The sequence below is a fragment of the Leucoraja erinacea genome, unplaced genomic scaffold (assembly GCF_028641065.1).
Source record: "Leucoraja erinacea ecotype New England unplaced genomic scaffold, Leri_hhj_1 Leri_1168S, whole genome shotgun sequence".
In the NCBI taxonomy this organism is placed as follows: Eukaryota; Metazoa; Chordata; class Chondrichthyes; order Rajiformes; family Rajidae; genus Leucoraja; species Leucoraja erinaceus.
In genome coordinates this window covers 23,651-41,399 of record NW_026575416.1, presented here as the reverse complement: position 1 = coordinate 41,399, position 17,749 = coordinate 23,651, and the positions used below count along the sequence as shown (strand labels likewise).

General features: G+C 47.8%; 3 protein-coding genes across 3 annotated transcripts; 1 reads left to right on the top strand and 2 right to left on the bottom strand.

Annotated features, from left to right (window-relative positions):
- Window positions 1-11,419: 11,419 nt before the first annotated feature.
- LOC129715409 (histone H2B-like) lies at window positions 11,420-11,889 on the bottom strand. The gene has a single exon (XM_055665299.1). The coding sequence runs from the start codon at window positions 11,833-11,835 to the stop codon at window positions 11,431-11,433; it is 405 nt and encodes a 134-aa protein (XP_055521274.1). The 5' UTR covers window positions 11,836-11,889; the 3' UTR covers window positions 11,420-11,430.
- A 3,363-nt stretch (window positions 11,890-15,252) lies between these two features.
- On the top strand, window positions 15,253-15,741 carry LOC129715411 (late histone H2B.L4-like). Its single transcript, XM_055665301.1, has one exon. It carries the CDS (start codon window positions 15,335-15,337, stop codon window positions 15,707-15,709), a length of 375 nt encoding a protein of 124 aa, XP_055521276.1. The 5' UTR covers window positions 15,253-15,334; the 3' UTR covers window positions 15,710-15,741.
- Window positions 15,742-16,397: 656 nt separating this feature from the next.
- Window positions 16,398-16,926, bottom strand: LOC129715408 (histone H3). The gene has a single exon (XM_055665298.1). The coding sequence runs from the start codon at window positions 16,886-16,888 to the stop codon at window positions 16,478-16,480; it is 411 nt and encodes a 136-aa protein (XP_055521273.1). The 5' UTR covers window positions 16,889-16,926; the 3' UTR covers window positions 16,398-16,477.
- Window positions 16,927-17,749: the final 823 nt, after the last annotated feature.

The window sequence follows — 17,749 nt, the reverse complement described above, 5'->3', positions numbered from 1 at the left end:
TGTCCAAGTGGTCCAGTGCGGAGTGGAGGGCCAGCGAGATCGCATCCACCGTTGATCTGTTGTGGCGGTAAGCGAACTGCAGTGGGTCCAGGTTTTTGGCGAGGTAGGAGTTGATTTGCTCCATGATCAGCCTCTCAAAGCACTTCATCACCACCAGCGTTAGTGCCACTGGTCGATAGTCATTGAGGCACGTCACCTTACTCTTCTTGGGCACTGGTATAATTGATGCCCTTTTATAGCAGGTGAGGGACCTCAGACCTCAGAAGTGAGAGGTTGAAAATGTCCGTTAAAACTCCCGCCAGTTGGTCCACACAGGTTTTTAGAACATGACCGGGTATACCATCAGGACCAGGTGCTTTTCGGGGGTTCATCCCTCTGAAGGATTTCCTGATATCGGCCTCTGTGACTGAGACTGAAATGCCATCACAGCGAATACGGGATCGGGAAGACACATCAGTATTCTCCCTGTCAAAGTGTGCGTAAAACGCATTGAGCTCGTCAGGGAGTGATGTTTCACCGACATTCGAGCTGCCTCCTGGTTTCGCCTTGTAGGAGGTGATTGCATTCAGGCCCCGCCACAGCTGCCGAACATCTGTCTCATCCTCCAGTTTGGAGCAGAAGTCCCTTTTGGCCTTTTTGATGGCCTTACCAAGGTCGTATCTGGACTTCATGTAGGCCACTGTATCATCGGACATGAATGCCCTGTGTCTGGACTTTAGAAGAGTGCGGATCTCAAAGTTCATCCAAGGTTTCTGATTGGGAAACACTCGGAAGGTTTTTGTAGGGATGCAGTCCTCCACACATTTCTTTATGAAGTCTGTAACGACTGTGGCGTATTCGTTCAAGTCCGTTGCCGAGTCCTTGAACATTGCCCAGTCTACAGACTCCAAACAGTCCTGGAGTTGTTCTTCTGCCCCCCCCCCCCCTCCCCCCCCTCCCAGCTCTGTGCTGTCATCACATCTGGGGGAGCGCTCTTCAATTGCTGCCTGTAGGCAGGAAGAGGCAGCACTATGGTCGGATTTACCGAAGTGAGGGCGAGGGATAGAACGATAGGCATTATTAATGGTGGTGTAGCAGTGGTCGAGGGTGTTAGGTCCTCTGGTGCAGCAGGAGACATGTTGGTAGAAGTTGGGGAGTGATTTCTTGTGGTTTGCCTTATTGAAGTCCCCAGCAATGGTGGTAAATGCCTCGGGGTAAGACGTCTGGTGTTTGTTGACGACGACGTGCAGCTCCTCCAGTGCCACACAGACGTCTGCCTTGGGTGGGATGTAGACCGCGGTCAGGATAACGGAGGTGAATTCTCTTGGGAGGTAGAAGGGACGGCACTTCACCGCGATGTGTGGAGAGCAGGAGTTGGGCAGGACTGCCACGTCGGAACACCACGCAGAGTTGACCATGAGGCAGACGCCCCCTCCTCTCCCTTTCCCAGATGCCAGGGTACGGTCTATACGGTGGATGGAGAACCCTTCAGGCTGGACCGCTGAGTCTGGGGAGCTGGGGGTGAACCATGTCTCTGTGAAACAGAACACAGAGCATTCCCTCAGTTCCCTTTGATAAAGCAGTCTTGCCCATGTCCTCCACTTTATTTTCAAGGGACTGTACATTAGCCAGTAGGATAGTAGGGAGAGGGGGCAGAAGTTCCCTGCGCTTCATTCTGACCTGGAGTCCTGCCCGTCAGCCATGTTTCCGGACACAATGGAAGCAGCGGGAGATCTCGAAATTGCAAGAGCCTTGAGGTGCTCAAGCAGCTTGTCCGAAACGGCACCGATTTCTGCCGTTTTTCTGATCCAGGTAAGTTGTTGGAAGTTTATTTTCTGCAGCTCCGCAAAAGTCGCCGCAGGCAGGCGCCACCTTGAGATAAATTTAAGAGAAACCTCAAGGGCAACACTTTTATTCAGTGTGTCGTCCACATCTGGAATAAGCTTCCAGAAGAATCTATAGGAGTGGATACAATTATGACATTTGGACAGATACAAGGCCAGGAAGGTTTTAGAGGGATTATGGGCCAAAAGTAGGTAAAAGAGACTAGCCCAATATGTCAACTTAGTTGGTACGCAGGTCTGTGGACTGAAATACCGGGAGCTCGCGGGTCCCTGGTTGGAGACCGCTTTTCGGGGCGTCCGCAACGGCGACTTCTCCAGCCCGAGTTGCGGGGTTGAAGATTACCTGGAGCGGGGCCTTACATCGTTGCCCCGCGCGGCTTGGAATTGCCGCGGGACTTTGTGAGCGCTCGCCGGGGCTCCAACACCAAGACCCGGTGCTTGGCCTTGCATCACCCGGCGTGGCTTTCATGACTGCGGGACATTTAACATCGCCCGCTGGGGACTTTGACTCTCTCTTTTACTCTGACATGGGGGGGAGAGGGGAGTGCAGGGGAGAGTTATGGTTTTTTTTTTGCCTTCCTTCACAGCGAGGAGAAGATGCGCTGTGAAGAATGTTTGTGTAAATTGTGTTGTGTCTTGGGTCTTTTTCGTTTTGTATGTATGACTGCAGAAACGACATTTCGTTTGGACCTCAACGGGGTCCAAACGACAAATCAATTGTATTGTATTGTATTGTATTGTATGGGCAAGGTTTCCATGCTGTACAGCTCTATCACTTTATGACTTGTATTTTATACAATGACAGATGACTGGCACTCACTGTGTGAATTAGAAAGATTTAAGTTTATTATTGTCACGTGTACCAACAGGAAACTATAAAACTTCCCTGCACTGTACTGCAAGGAGACAGGCCTGGAAAACACACTATTTGACCATCACACCGCACAATAATGTAATGACATGGACCTCACACTTCCCTGTGGGGCAACAGATTTCCAACACCAACCCTCCTGTACAGATAAAGACAGGAACACCCCCTGCACTACACTGTTTAGTCACAGCCCAGTACAGACCACACAGCCTGTGGTCTGAGAGATTTGCAGCAGCCACTCCCAACACTGTAAGGGCACAGACCTGCACAAACCATCTCAGAACTGCATGGAGACTGCCCAGTACAGCTCCAGCACTGACAGCAGGGATATGGACAAAGGGAAGTCAACCTCAGTCCAAGACCAAGCTCAGGAAACATCCATATGCAACTGTATCAAATTCCTGGGCATGCATATTTCTGAAGATCTGTCCTGGCCCCAGCACATTGATGCAATCATAAAGAAAGTGCATCAATGTTTCTACTTCTAAGACTGGGGAAATTCAGTATGCCAACTGCAGAACAAGTTGGCGTTATTTAATTTCTATAATTGCATCATTCAAGTTCAGCAATTTGAACGACCAGAATCAAAGATGATTGGACAAATGGGTGAACATTACCCAGTCCATAGACACAAAAAGCTGGAGTAACTCAGTGGCACAGGCAGCATTTCTGGAGAGGGTGACATTTCAAGTCAAGACCCTTCTTCGGGCTGATCAGGGAAAAGGGAAACAGGAGATATGGAAAGGTAAAGAACAATGAATGAAAGATATGCAAAATAGAAACAATGATAAAAGTAACAGGCCATTCTTAGCTGAGAAGCGATTGTGTCTTGTGTGGGGGAGGGATAGAGCGAGAGAGAATGCCGGGGCTACCTAAAGTGAGAAACATAGAAAAAGGTGCAGGACTAGGCCATTCGGCTGTTCGAGCCAGCACCACCATTCATTATGATCACGGCTGATCATCTAAAATAAGTGCCCAGTTTCGTTTTTTCCCTCCATATCCCTTGATTCTTTCTGCCCTACAAGCACAATCTAACTCTCCATTGAAAACATCCAAAAAAGTGGAGTTACAGTGTCTACCCTCCAGTACACAGGAACTGATCCAGAGTCGAGTGAAAATTGGAAAATGATCACCAATGCATCCATGATTTCTGGGGTACACCTCCTTGGGTACGCTGGGATGTCGACCATCAGGCCCTGGGGATTTATTTGCCTCCAGTCCCAACAGTTTACTAACACCATTTCCTGACTAATGTGGATTTCTTTCAGTTCCTCCCTCCCACTAGATCCTCGGTCCCCTAGCATTTCTGGGAGATTGTTTGTGTCTTCCTTAGTGATGACAGAACTAAAGTACTCACTTAACTGTTCTGTCATTTCCTTGTTTCTCCATTATAAATTCATCTGTCTCTGCTTATAAGGAACCAACATGTGTGTTCACTAATCTGATCCTTTTTACATATATAAAGAAGCTTTTACAGTCCGTTTGTTTAATATTTCCGCAAGCTTTCATTCATGCTCTTTTTCCACCCTCTTAATTAACCCCTTTGTCCTCCTCCATTGAGTTCTAAATTGGGTGGTTCTTCTCACAGTCCTGGTGTTCCTGTTATGTTCCCACCCTCTGCACTGACACAGAAACTTTATCTTCTTATTCCCTTTCAGCTTGTCCCTGTCTCCAAATATTTCACCCATTACGTTACATAAAGAGCAGACTAATATGAACAAGGTACTGCATTTGCATTTTGCTGCTGTTGATGTGGTTTAATTGCTGTGGTGAACATGATGTATTAACTGTAACCTCCTGTGCTGTAAGTCCCCTGAAATCTCACTTCTTATCAAGATTTGACCCCGGTATATTAATATTAACCTGTCCATAACCTAATCCCCTTTGCACAAAAATCCAACCGCTGTTATGTTCCATGAATCGTATTTGTTTCAAATGGTTACCAGGTGAAATTAATGGGAGGTTACATTCCCAGAATCTCCTGTCAGATAATTAATTCACTCGCAGTCTGTATTGTAAATGGATCGGGATCAAGTGAAGGGTGCAGTGGCTAAACCACATTCACACATTTATAATGTACTAGACTAAGTGGGACCCGTTGGGTCCCAGCATCACACGGGAGGGCTGGTCACCCAACGCAATATTCCAGCTCTCCACCAATTCCAATATTGCACGCCAGTGGGGGTGGGGGGGCTTTCTGTTGCACTAGTATGGGTGTTGTGGGCCAAAGGTACTGGTTTCCAGATGGCTAGTGTTGACATTGTGGGCCGAATGGATTCTTGGGCTGGCAGTTCAGTCACTGAGTCCTGGCAGTACAGTCACTCGGACCTGCCATGCTGGCAGCTGAGAAACTGACAGAAATTCTGCCCAAAACAGGTGACAGACTGTGAGAGAGAAGGGAGAGAGGTTGGACTGAATGGATTATTGGGCTGGCAGTTCATTTACTCACGGCTTGTGAGTAAATGAGTGGCTTCTTCTTTCCTGTGGTGTGCACAGCCTAAAGTTGTAGGACAACTTGTCCTATTTGATCTTCTGTTTGTGCACATCGAGTTGATTGCATTAGTCGAAACAGGGTGGACCACGTGAAGGTTGCAATCTTCCACCCCGGGGGTGGCAAACGTCCTGCAGCCGAGAGAGGGGGACAGCTTCAAGCGGGGGCTCTCGTGGGCTGATGAGGGAGGGGGTGTTCTGCAGCGGGGGATGGGGGCGGCTTCAGGAGGGGGAGCATCCTATAGCCAGGCGGAGGGCAGTGTCTTGAGGTTTGGATGCCAGTGGGGGGGGCACTCATGGCCTCTGGACTAACTGCCTTTGGACTAACTCATGGTCTCTGGACTGACAGACTGAATCACGGCTTGTGGACTAACTTACTTATGCCCGACTTCTCTTGTCACGTCCGACTTTTGTAAACTGAAAAGTGTAACATCCACATTGAGGAACAGCTTCTTCCTGAAAGCCATCAGGCTTTTAAACATAACGAATAAGCTCTGAACTACGAAATACTATATTATATTGTACTATTATTTGGACCGCAAAGGTAACAATCTCAGGATTACTGCCTGTGCCATGCGACTGTGAGAATAGGAATGGAGCGAGGTGGAGGATAAAGGCGTGGCTGAAGGATTGGTGCAGAGGGCAGTGATTCAAATTTCTGATCATTGGGACCTCTTTTGTGGAAGGTGTGACCTGTACAAAAAGGATGGGTTGCACTTGAACCCGAGGGGGACCAATATCCTGGCGGGGTGATTGGCAAAAGCTATTGTGGATACTTTAAACTAGAACGGTTGGGGGAGGGACTCAAATAGAGAAAGCTAGTAGACAGTGTGTGAGGCAGGAGGCAGAGAAGGAAAGCACTCACACCCAACATGTAGGGGGGAAAGAAGAAAACAATAATGAAGAGAATAAGAAGTGGTGGGGTTCTTAAATGGGTGAGCAGAGAGACAGAGGGGTGTAGGTGGGGGTGGGTGTAGCAAGGTGAAAAGTAAAAGTGGCAGGCAGACAAATCCAGGGCAAAAATCAAAAAGGGCCACTTTTCAACATAATTCTGAAAGGGGTAAGAGCGTTGTAAAAACAAGCCTGAAGGCTTTGTGTCTCAATGCAAGGAGCATTCGTAATAAGGTGGATGAGTTGAATGTGCAGATAGCTATTAATGATTATGATATAGTTGGGATCACGGAGACATGGCTCCAGGGTGACCAAGGCTGGGAGCTGAACATCCATGGATATTCAATATTCAGGAGGGATAGACAGAAAGGAAAAGGAGGTGGGGTAGTGTTGCTGGTTAGAGAGGAGATTAACGCAATGGAAAGGAAGGACATTAGCTTGGAGGATGTGGAATCGGTATGGGTAGAGCTGCGAAACACTAAGGGGCAGAAAACGCTAGTGGGTGTTGTGTACAGGCCACCTAACAGTAGTAATGAAGTTGGGGATGGCATCAAACAGGAAATTAGAAATGCGTGCAACAAAGGTAAAACAGTTATAATGGCTGACTTCAATCTACATATAGATTGGGTGAATCAAATTGGCAGGGCTGCTGAGGAAGAGGATTTCTTGGAATATATGCTGGATAGTTTTCTAAACCAACATGTAGTGGAACCAACGAGAGAGCAGGCTATTCTACTCTGGGTACTGAGTAATGAGGAAGGGTTAGTTAGCAGTCTTGTAGTGCGTGCTCCCTTGGGCAAGTGACCATAATATGGTTGAGTACTTCATTAGGATGGAGAGTGACATTGTTAATTCAGAAACAGGTCCTGAACGTAAAGAAAGGTAACTTTGAGGGTATGAGACGTGAATTGGCCAAGATTGACTGGCAATTAATTCTAAAAGGGTTGGCAGTGGATATGCAATGGAAGGCATTTAAAGACTGCATGGATGAACTACAAAACTTGTTCATCCCAGTTTGGGAAAAAAATAAATCAGGGAAGTTAGTGCATCATTGCATAACAAGGGAAATCAGGACAAGTATCAAAGCAAAAGCTGAAGCGTAAAAATTAGGGAAAAAAAGCAGCATACCAGAGGACTGGGAGAAATTCAGAGACCAGCAGAGGAGGACAAATGGCTTAATTAGGAAAGGGAAAATAGATTATGAAAGAAAACTGGCAGGGAACATAAAAACTGACTGCAAAAGTTTTTATAGATATGTGAAGAGAAAGACATTAGTTAAAACAAATGTAGGTCCCTTGCAGACAGAAACAGGTGAATTGATCATGGGGAACAAGGACATGGAAGACCAATTGAATAACTACTTTGGTTCTGTCTTCATTAAGGAAGACATAAATAATCTGCCGAAAATAGCAGGGGACTGCGGGTCCAAGGAGATGGAGGAGCTGAGTGAAATCCAGGTTAGTCGGGAAGTGGTGTTGGGTAAATTGAATGGGTTAAAGGCCGATAAATCCCCAGGGCCAGATAGGCTGCATCCCAGAGTATTTAAGGAAGTAGCTCCAGAAATAGTGGATGCATTGGTGATAATTTTTCAAAACTCTTTAGATTATGGAGTAGTTCCTGAGGATTGGAGGGTAGCTAAAGTAACCCCACTTTTTAAAAAGGGAGGGAGAGAGAAAACGGGGAATTACAGAACAGTTAATCTAACATCGGTAGTGGGGAAACTGCTGGAGTCAGTTATTAAAGATGGGATAGCAGCACATTTGGAAAGTGGTGAAATCATTGGACAAAGTCAGCATGGATTTACGAAAGGTAAATCATGTCTGACGAATCTTATAGAATTTTTCGAGGATGTAACTAGTAGAGTGGATAGGGGAAAACCATTGGATGTGTTGTATCTGGACTTTCGACAAGGCCCCACATAAGAGATTAGTATGCAAACTTAAAGCACATGGTATTGGAGGTTCAGTATCGATGTGGATAGAGAACTTGCTGGCAACAGGAAGCAAAGAGTAGGAGTAAATAAGTCCTTTTCACAATGGCAGGCAGTGACTAGTGGGGTACCACAAGGCTCAGTGCTGGGACCCCGGCTATTTACAATATATATTAATGATTTGGACTAGGGAATTGAATGCAACATCTCCAAGTTTGCGGATGACACTAAGCTGGGGGGAGGTGTTAGCTGTGAGGAGAATGCTAGGAGGCTGCAAGGTGACTTGGATAGGCTGGGTGTGCGGGCAAATGTATGGCAGATGCAGTATAATGTGGATAAATGTGATCCACTGGTGGCAAAAACAGGAAAGCAGACTATTATCTAAATGGTGGCCGAATAGGAAAAGGGGAGATGCAACGAGACCTGGGTGTCATGGTACACCAGTCATTGAAAGTAGGCATGCAGGTGCAGCAGGCAGTGAAGAAAGCGAATGGTATATTAGCATTCATAGCAAAAGGATTTGAGTATAGGAACAGGGAGGTTCTACTGCAGTTGTACAGGGTCTTGGTGAGACCACACCTGGAGTATTGCGTACAGTTTTTGTCTCCAAATCTGAGGAAGGACATTATTGCCATAGAGGGAGTGCAGAGAAGGTTCACCAGACTAATTCCTGGGATGTCAGGACTTTCATATGAAGAAAGACTGGATAGACTCGGCTTATACTCGCTAGAATTTAGGAGATTGAGGGGGGATCTTAAAGAAACTTACAAAATTCTTAAGGGGTTGGACAGGCTAGAATCAGGAAGATTGTTCCCGATGTTGTGGAAGTCCAGGACAAGGGGTCACAGCTTAACGATAAGGGGGAAATCCTTTAAGACCGAGATGATAAAAACATTTTTCACAGAGAGAGTGGTGAATCTCTGGAACTCTCTGCCACAGAGGGTAGTTGAGGCCAGTTCATCGGCTATATTTAAGAGGGAGGCTCGAAGGGCCGAATGGCCTACTCCTGCACCTATTTTCTATGTATCTATGTATTTGTTATTTGTTGACACTCTCACACACACACACACATATATATATATATAAATAAACACACACACATATTATATATATATTTATTTATATATATCTATACACACACACACACACATCCTGGCTCTCGCCGGCGGTCGGAGCTCAGCCAATCGGAGAAAAGACTGCAGTGTGATTGCCGGCCAATTTCAGTGCAAACAAGAACAGAGGCAAATGTTATCATAATATTGTTTCCATCCATTTATATCGACTTTAATGTCCCCATAAATTGTATGCGGTGCGGTTTTACTGATCCGCTAGCGGAACTGAAGGAATTCAGCTCTGCCCGGGGCTGGATATTAGTCGCTGTTTTCGGAGAGAAACCTTGAGTCGGTGTTAGTGTTGTTGCATTAATTGTTCTGTAGGTGAGAGGGAAACGGAGTTGGTTTCGAGGAGGATCTCTTACTGTAGGTCGCTGCCAATGTTCTGAGGCATATCTGCCTAAATGTAGCTTTCCGCATCAGCCAACCGCTGTTTCATGTTTAGTTTTGAGGTACAACGCGGAAACTGACCCTTCGGACCAGCGAGTCCGCACCGACTAGCGATCCTCACACTTGAACACTATCCTACAAATGATAAGTGTTTGAAAAAAACATATATATTTAAACATTTATATCAAACCAATTAACTTACAACCCTGGACGTCTTTTGAGTGTGGGAGGAAACAAGGAGAACGTACAAATTGTGTACAGGGAAGCGCCCGTAGTCAGGATCGAACCAGGGTCTCTGGCGCTGTAAGGCAGTTGGTCTACCGCTCCGCCACCGTGTAGACAACTCAATGTGCAGTCGGTTTTCGACAACGACAAGGAACACTTGTCCCGCACTAAACATAATCGATGATCAGCCCTTCCACAGACATGGTGAGTGGCTCTGAAAAGAGCCTTTGGGTCACTATGTTGAGTTTCTCTCGCTTACTTGTTCGCTGCGCCGGTTTTCTTGGGCAACAACACGGCCTGGATATTGGGCAACACACCGCCCTGAGCGATGGTCACCCCTCCCAGCAGCTTGTTGAGCTCCTCGTCGTTGCGGACGGCCAGCTGCAGATGTCTGGGGATGATGCGGCTCTTCTTGTTGTCCCGGGCTGCGTTGCCGGCCAGCTCGAGGATTTCAGCCGTCAGATACTCGAGCACAGCAGCCAGATAGACAGGGGCTCCTGCACCCACCCGCTGAGCATAGTTGCCTTTCCTCAAGTGCCTGTGAACACGACCGACCGGGAACTGCAGTCCAGCCCGGGACGAGCGAGACTTGGCCTTGGCCCGAGCTTTGCCGCTGGTTTTTCCTCGTCCAGACATCTCCTGATGTTTTGTACACGTAGAATGAGAAAATTATCACAGACTCGCCTTTCTTATACCTGTTTGAGGAATCCAGAGAACCGCTGGTGATTGGTGTAAAAGGACATGATCTCATTGGTGTGAAGAATGACCCAATCAGAGGACTGTATTATATACCAATCAAAACCCACAACAGAAAAGCGCTGAAAATAACTGCCAGTCCCTCCAAAACTCGAACTTTGAAATAGCCGCCAAACTATAAATCTGTATGTCAATACAATTTGCTACATCACATAATCATTGCTTTTTTCATTATCATTTTTTATGTAAGTGCATTGCGTTAAGATGTTAATTATACTGCTGCGAGTAAGAATTTAATTGTTCCGTTCACGGTAAATATGACAATGAAATACTCTTGATTATTGACCACCTTGAACCCCGGGCAATACAGCACAACACATTTAATTTACGATTTATTTAGGCCGGTAACCGATTACAAAAAACGATCATCGGCATCAATTAGCGATCGGTCACTATGTAAACGGTGTCGGATTATAGTCTGGTTCATTTTCACAAGAATCGCAATATGGGAGAAAGTGTGAAACGTTCCTCCTTGAGAGACTGTGGACGAATTGCCGAGTAGAAATGCAATTCAGAACAGTTACAGAGATGAAGACAATAAAACAGCAACGACAGCACTAATTGGCTGGCCGTGGGCACAACTTATGACTGGGTAGACAAAAATGCTGGAGAAACTCAGCGAGTGAAGCAGCATCTGTGGAGCGAAGGAAATAGGCAACGTTTCGGGTCGAAACCCATCTTCAGACTCAGGTTTATGATGACTGGGACAAGCTGACGTGAAGGGAAAGGAGTTTTAATTCTGTTTGATGGACAGGAACGCAACATGGATACCGGGAATATCCCGCGTATATTGGAACATTTAATTTAATCACTAAACAGAATGTGAAATAATTCTGCTGCGATTCAATGTCGAAACATTAGTACAACTCTTTCTGCGAAAATGTGGGTGGCTCTTATAAGAGCCGTTGGGTTTTGGGGGTTTTCTCAACAATGTGTGGATCTTTATTTAGAACTGGTGTACTTGGTCACCGCCTTTGTCCCTTCCGACACGGCGTGCTTGGCCAGCTCCCCGGGAAGAAGCAGGCGCACGGCGGTCTGAATCTCTCGGGAGCTGATGGTCGCCCGCTTGTTATAATGCGCCAGGCGGGAAGCCTCGCCAGCGATACGCTCGAAAATATCGTTGACGAACGAGTTCATGATGCCCATGGCCTTGGAGGAGATGCCGGTGTCCGGGTGAACCTGCTTCATCACTTTGTAGATGTAGATGGAGTAACTCTCCTTCCTCGACCTCCTGCGCTTCTTACCGCCTTTGACTGCGGATTTCGGCAAAGCTTTCTTTGCGCCCTTCTTGGCGGCTGTTTTCGGCAAAGATCCTGCAACATCTTTGGTTTTCTGCGCATCAGGCATTTCCTCGATGGATTTCAAACACGGAAGTGACCAGCTAGGAGTCGGAGCGCGGATTATATAGGCAGCGGCGTCACCCTATGCTAATGAGGGATGGAGCAGGAGCAGGTCGTCATTGGGTGGTCGGGGACATGAATCACACTTCGCTATAAACGTTCTGATTGGATATCTGCTGTGAAACATTGCAATTCCTCGCTCCCCCAATCAGAAGCCGCTTCCACTGCCCCGTTCGCGTCATACCAAGCTCCAGTATATTTGGCGTGACACTACATTTACATGGATAGGAAAGGTTTATAGGGATACTAGACGAAGTGGGACCCGTTGAGTCCCATGTTCACACGGGAGGGCTGGTCCCCCAACGCAATATTCCACCTCTCCACCAATTCCAATATTGGTGGCCAGTGGGGAGGGGGCTTTATGGAGCGCTAGTTGGGGGGGTTGTGGGCCGAAGGGACTGGTTTCCAGAGGGCTAGTATGGACATTGAGGGCCGAATGGATTATTTGGCTGGCAGCTCAGTCACTCAGGCCTGGTGGGCTGGCAGCTCAGTCACTCAGGCTTGGTGGGCTGGCAAGCTCAGGCACTCAGGTCAGGTAGACTGGCAGTTCAGTCACTCAGGCCTGGTGGGAAACTGCCAGAAATTCTGCCAAAACAGGTGAGAGACTCTGTGAGAGAGAAGGGGGAGAGAAGGGGCATTCTTTTCCGCTGCTGGACGCTCAAGTTGCCGAACCAGGCCACGGTGCAACCAGTCAGCATGCTCTCTACTGTACACCTTTAGAAGTTAGAGAGAGTCCTCTTTCACATATCGACTCTCCGTAATATACACAGGAAGTAGAGGCGCTGATGTGATTTCTTTATAATTGCATCAGTGCGCTGGGATCAGGAAAGATCTTCGGAAATATGCACGCCCACGAATTTGAATTTCTTGACCCTGTTCACCATTGATATAAACGGAATTGTTAGTCCCTATCCTACCCTCCCTAAGTCCACAATCAGTTCGAGGATCCAATTGTAAAGGGATGCACAGAGACCCAGATCTGAGAGCTTGGTAACCAGCTTGGAGGGGATGAAGGTATTAAATGCCAACTTTAGGCTGTGCCCATCATATAACCATATAACAATTACAGCACGGAAACAGGCCATCTCGACCCTTCTAGTCCATGCCGAACACATATTCTCCCCTAGTCCCATATACCTGCGCTCAGACCATAACCTTCCGTTCCCTTCCCGTCCATATAACTATCCAATCATACGCAGGAAGTTTGGTTTGGTGGGGCAAGGAATGACAAATATAATTTAACTCTGACAAATGTGAGGTGTTGCACACTGATATGCAAATCCAGGGTAGGACTTGCACAATAAATGGTAGAACATTGGAGAGTGTTGCAGAACAGAGAGTGTTTCCGTCATCTTCATGTATTTTTCTATATTAAAAACAGAGAAATACTCTCAGATCCTTGCCAATCTCCTGCAGCTCCACACATAAACTTTGGTCTTTGACGGAGCCACATTCTCTCCACTTCCTTATTTCCATTTTTCTCCTTAAACTTCTATGCCAAAGTTATCTCATGCCCCCATTTTATTTTCCATATTCCATCCCATGCATGCTTCTGCATCTCCTGACCATGTCTAAGGATCACTTGATAGTAGCTGGCTGTACCTGGACACACCTTTCTTTTTTCTGACCAGACCCTCCATACCCTGTGACCCAGAGCTCCCTCCTCCTGCTGGCCCTGCCCTTCACACCAACTGGAATATTCAGAACTTGACCGCTCACTATCTCACTTGCTGGACGTTCCTTTATACTCAAACATACATCAATAAATTTTTTGTAAGATTCTGTCATATACTGCTGTGTGGAATGAGCTTCCAGTGGAAGTGATGGAGGCAGGTTCAATGTTATCATTTAAAAATAAATTGGATAGGTATATGGATGGGAAGGGAATGGAGGGTTATGGTCTGAATGCAGGTAGATGGGACTAGGGGAAAATAATTGTTCAGCACGGACTTGTAGGGCCGAGATGGCCTGTTTCCGTGCTGTAATTGTTATATGGTTATATGGTTATAACATACATAGAACCTGGACCCACTGCAGTTCGCTTACCGTCAAAACATATCAACGGTAGATGTGATATCACGGCTTTCCACTCCACTCTGGACAACAAAAACTCATATGTCAGGCTGTTAGTCATTGACTGCAGCTCGGCATTTAATATCATCATCCCTTCCAAGCTGGTTACCAAGCTCTCAGATCTAGGTTTCTGCGCATCCCACTAAAATTGGATCCTCGACTTCCTCATCAACAGACTACAGAATGTCCATATTCGTGAAAATGTGTCATCCTCGATAACAATCAGCACGGGAGCACCTCAAGGCTGCGTGCTCAGCCCCTGCATAGACGGTTCGCCGATGACACCACTGTTGTGGGAGTCAGTGTATGGAAGTGAGATCGAGCTATTGACCAAATGGTGCCATCACAATAACCTGGCTCTACTTTTAAAATATTTTCCCTGTACGGTGGACCCGACCTTTTCTCTGACGGGTCTCCGTTGTCGTTGGGGCGTAGCACCGTGAAGCGGCCTCCAACCGGAACGACCTGGGGCTCCAGTCGCGGAGCCTGCGGGCTTACCCACCATCTGGCCGAGTTTGGTGCAGGAGGAACTGTGGTGGCGCGCTGCTGCGGCCCGACCCCGGAGATTCGGAGGCTCCAGCCGGCGTCCCAGCGGACGGTGACACCAGGAGCGCGCGGGTCCCTGGTTAGAATCAGCTTTTCAGAGCTTCTGCAACGGCGACTACTCCCGCCCGAGTAGCGGGGTTGAGAATGACCTGGAGCAGGGCCTTACATCGCCCGGCACGATTTTAATGGCCGCGGGACTTGCTAGCACCCGCCGGGGGCTCCAATATCAAGACCCGGAGCGCGGCCTTGCATCGCCCGTCACGGCTTTAATGGCTGCGGGACTTATTTACCATCACCCGCCGGGGGCTTTGATTTTGACATCGGGAGGAGAATGGGCAGTGCAAGGGAGAGATAAGACTTTGCCTTCCATCACAGTGAGGAGGAGATTCGCTGTGATGGATGTTTGTGTAAATTATGTTGTGTCTTGGTTCTTCTTCTTGTTTGTATGACTGCAGAAACTAAATTTCGTTTGAACTTCTGGGTTCAAATGACAACAAATAAAATCTAATCTATCTAATCTAAATGTAGTGTCAGGCCAAAGATACTGGAGCTTGGTGTGACGCGACGGGGCAGTGGAAGCGGCTTCTGATTGGGGGAGCGAGGGATTGCAATGTTTCACCGCAGATATCCAATCAGAAGGTTTATAGCGAAGTGCGATTCATGTCTCCGACCACCCAATGACGATCCGCTCCTGCTCCATCCCTCATTAGCATAGGGCGACGCCGCTGCCTATTTAATTCGCGCTCCGAACGGCTTCCGGTCACTTCAGAGAGGATTATAGAGCGGAGTATCTTTGGTTTGTTTAGTGTTTGAAATTCACCGAAGAAATGCCTGAGCCGAAACCAACAGCCAAGAAGGGCGCCAAGAAAGCATTGGCGAAACCGCCTGTAGGCAAGGCGGGCAAGAAGCGCAGGAGGTCAAGGAAGGAGAGTTATGCCATCTACATCTACAAAGTGATGAAGCAGGTTCACCCTGACACCGGCATCTCCTCCAAGGCCATGAGCATCATGAACTCGTTCGTCAACGATATTTTCGAGCGCATCGCGGGCGAGGCTTCCCGCCTGGCCCATTACAACAAACGTTCGACCATCAGTTCCAGGGAGATTCAGACCGCCGTGCGCCTGCTGCTGCCCGGGGAACTGGCTAAGCACGCCGTGTCGGAAGGGACAAAGGCTGTAACCAAGTACACCAGCTCCAAGTAAACATCCACTCAATGCTGACGAAACACCGAAAACCCAAAGGCTCTTTTAAGAGCCACTCACATTTTTACTTTAAAGTGCTACACTAATATTTCGACTATTACAGCAGAATACTTTCTGAATGTTATCTTAGTTATTTCAGATGCTGTTTACTGATTAAATGTGGTTTCAGTACCCCGGACATTCCTGGTGTCGGTTAAATTCCCGGCCATCAACCAGACATGAAACTCCATCCCCTTCGAATCAGTTTGTGCCAGTCATCATAAGTTGTGCCCACGGGGAGCCGATTAGTGCTATTGTTGCTGTTTTATTTGCTGAAGGTACTGCGGTTTATTAACTTCTGTCCTAATTTCTTTAACTGTTCTGAATCACATAAGTACTGTGATCGGAACAGGAGTATAATAAGGCTCTAAACAGAATATCAAACAATAAACACATATCTATACATCTGTGATTCTGGAACCCGGACAGTAGTGGATCGTTGTTTGCTGTAGATGTTGTCTTTATTCACGAGGACGTAACGCGAAGTGAGAGTTATCCCTGGTGGTTTATAACCAGACGCGCGAGTGGAGGCGAGTCCACACAAGACATACGAAGCGATCCTCCGGACGGAAATACCCAGCCGGTATTCAGCCCTTTGATAGACACTGTAGGTGGCTCTGAAAAGAGCCTTTGGAAATAACAGGACATCAAACAGAAAGCCCCAGCTCTTTCTTCTGCCGGATTAGTGGCTCTTAAAAGAGCCGTTTGTTGTTGGTGGAGAGGTGGAGTTTAGGCGCGCTCCCCGCGGATGCGGCGGGCCAGCTGGATGTCTTTGGGCATGATGGTGACTCGCTTGGCGTGGATTGCGCACAGGTTGGTGTCCTCAAAGAGCCCCACCAGGTAAGCCTCGCTGGCCTCCTGCAGGGCCATGACGGCCGAGCTCTGGAAGCGCAGGTCTGTCTTGAAGTCCTGAGCGATCTCCCGCACCAGGCGCTGGAAGGGCAGTTTGCGGATGAGCAACTCGGTGGATTTCTGGTAGCGCCGGATCTCCCTGAGAGCCACGGTGCCGGGCCTGTAGCGATGAGGCTTCTTCACTCCGCCCGTGGCTGGAGCACTCTTCCGCGCCGCTTTGGTCGCCAGCTGCTTGCGAGGAGCTTTCCCTCCGGTCGATTTACGGGCTGTCTGCTTGGTCCGGGCCATTCTCCTTCAACAGTGGGAGCAGTGTGAAATACAGGAACCGAATGACGGAGGGCTCTGGGACCCGCCCGCTTTGTAGCGTTGGGGGGCCGGCCCACAGTCTCTGAATGGATGGAGCAGAGATGTCACTCACCGTGTCCCATCCCTGCGAGTGGCTGCAGGTTTGTCAGCACCAGGCGGCTGTTTCAGAAGGTCTGAGGCCGGCCGGCCGGGTGGGGGTGGGGGGAAGCTCGGCCAACCAGAGAGCACGGACTGCAGTATCATTGGTTGTGGGTTAAATTTCAAATTGAATTCAGTTTCTGTGAACTTAATATCAAATCCACTTTAACTTCTCGCTTAAATCATGACTGAATATGCGGCGCGGATTTACAGACCGGATCCCTGTGCAGACGGAATTCTGCTCTGCTCGTGACTGGAAATAAAGGGGGGGGGGAGAGAAAGCGATTTATGACCTGCGGGTGGGGTAGGGGAAGCTCAGCCAACCAGAGAGCACACATTTTATGAGTGTTATTGGTTGAGGATACATTTTCAAATTGCCCGCCAATTTCGCAGCAGCCGGTAACGAGGCCAGTCTTTTGTCTTATAATTCTGAATTCATTCAGTTTCTGTCAGCATAATATCAAATTCACTTCAACTACTCCCTTAAATAATTGAACGAATATGCGGCGCGGATTTACAGACCCGATCCTGGTGCAGAGGGAATTTGTCTCTGCCCGTGACTGGAAATACACGACTGTTACCCGGGGAATAGTTTGGAGTCGACCCTCCTGTCGCTGCATTAATCACGAGGTACATAGTTAAAAGGGAAACTGACATCGCATTGTGTATGATCTTTTACTGTCGGCTGTCGATATTCTTTGTATC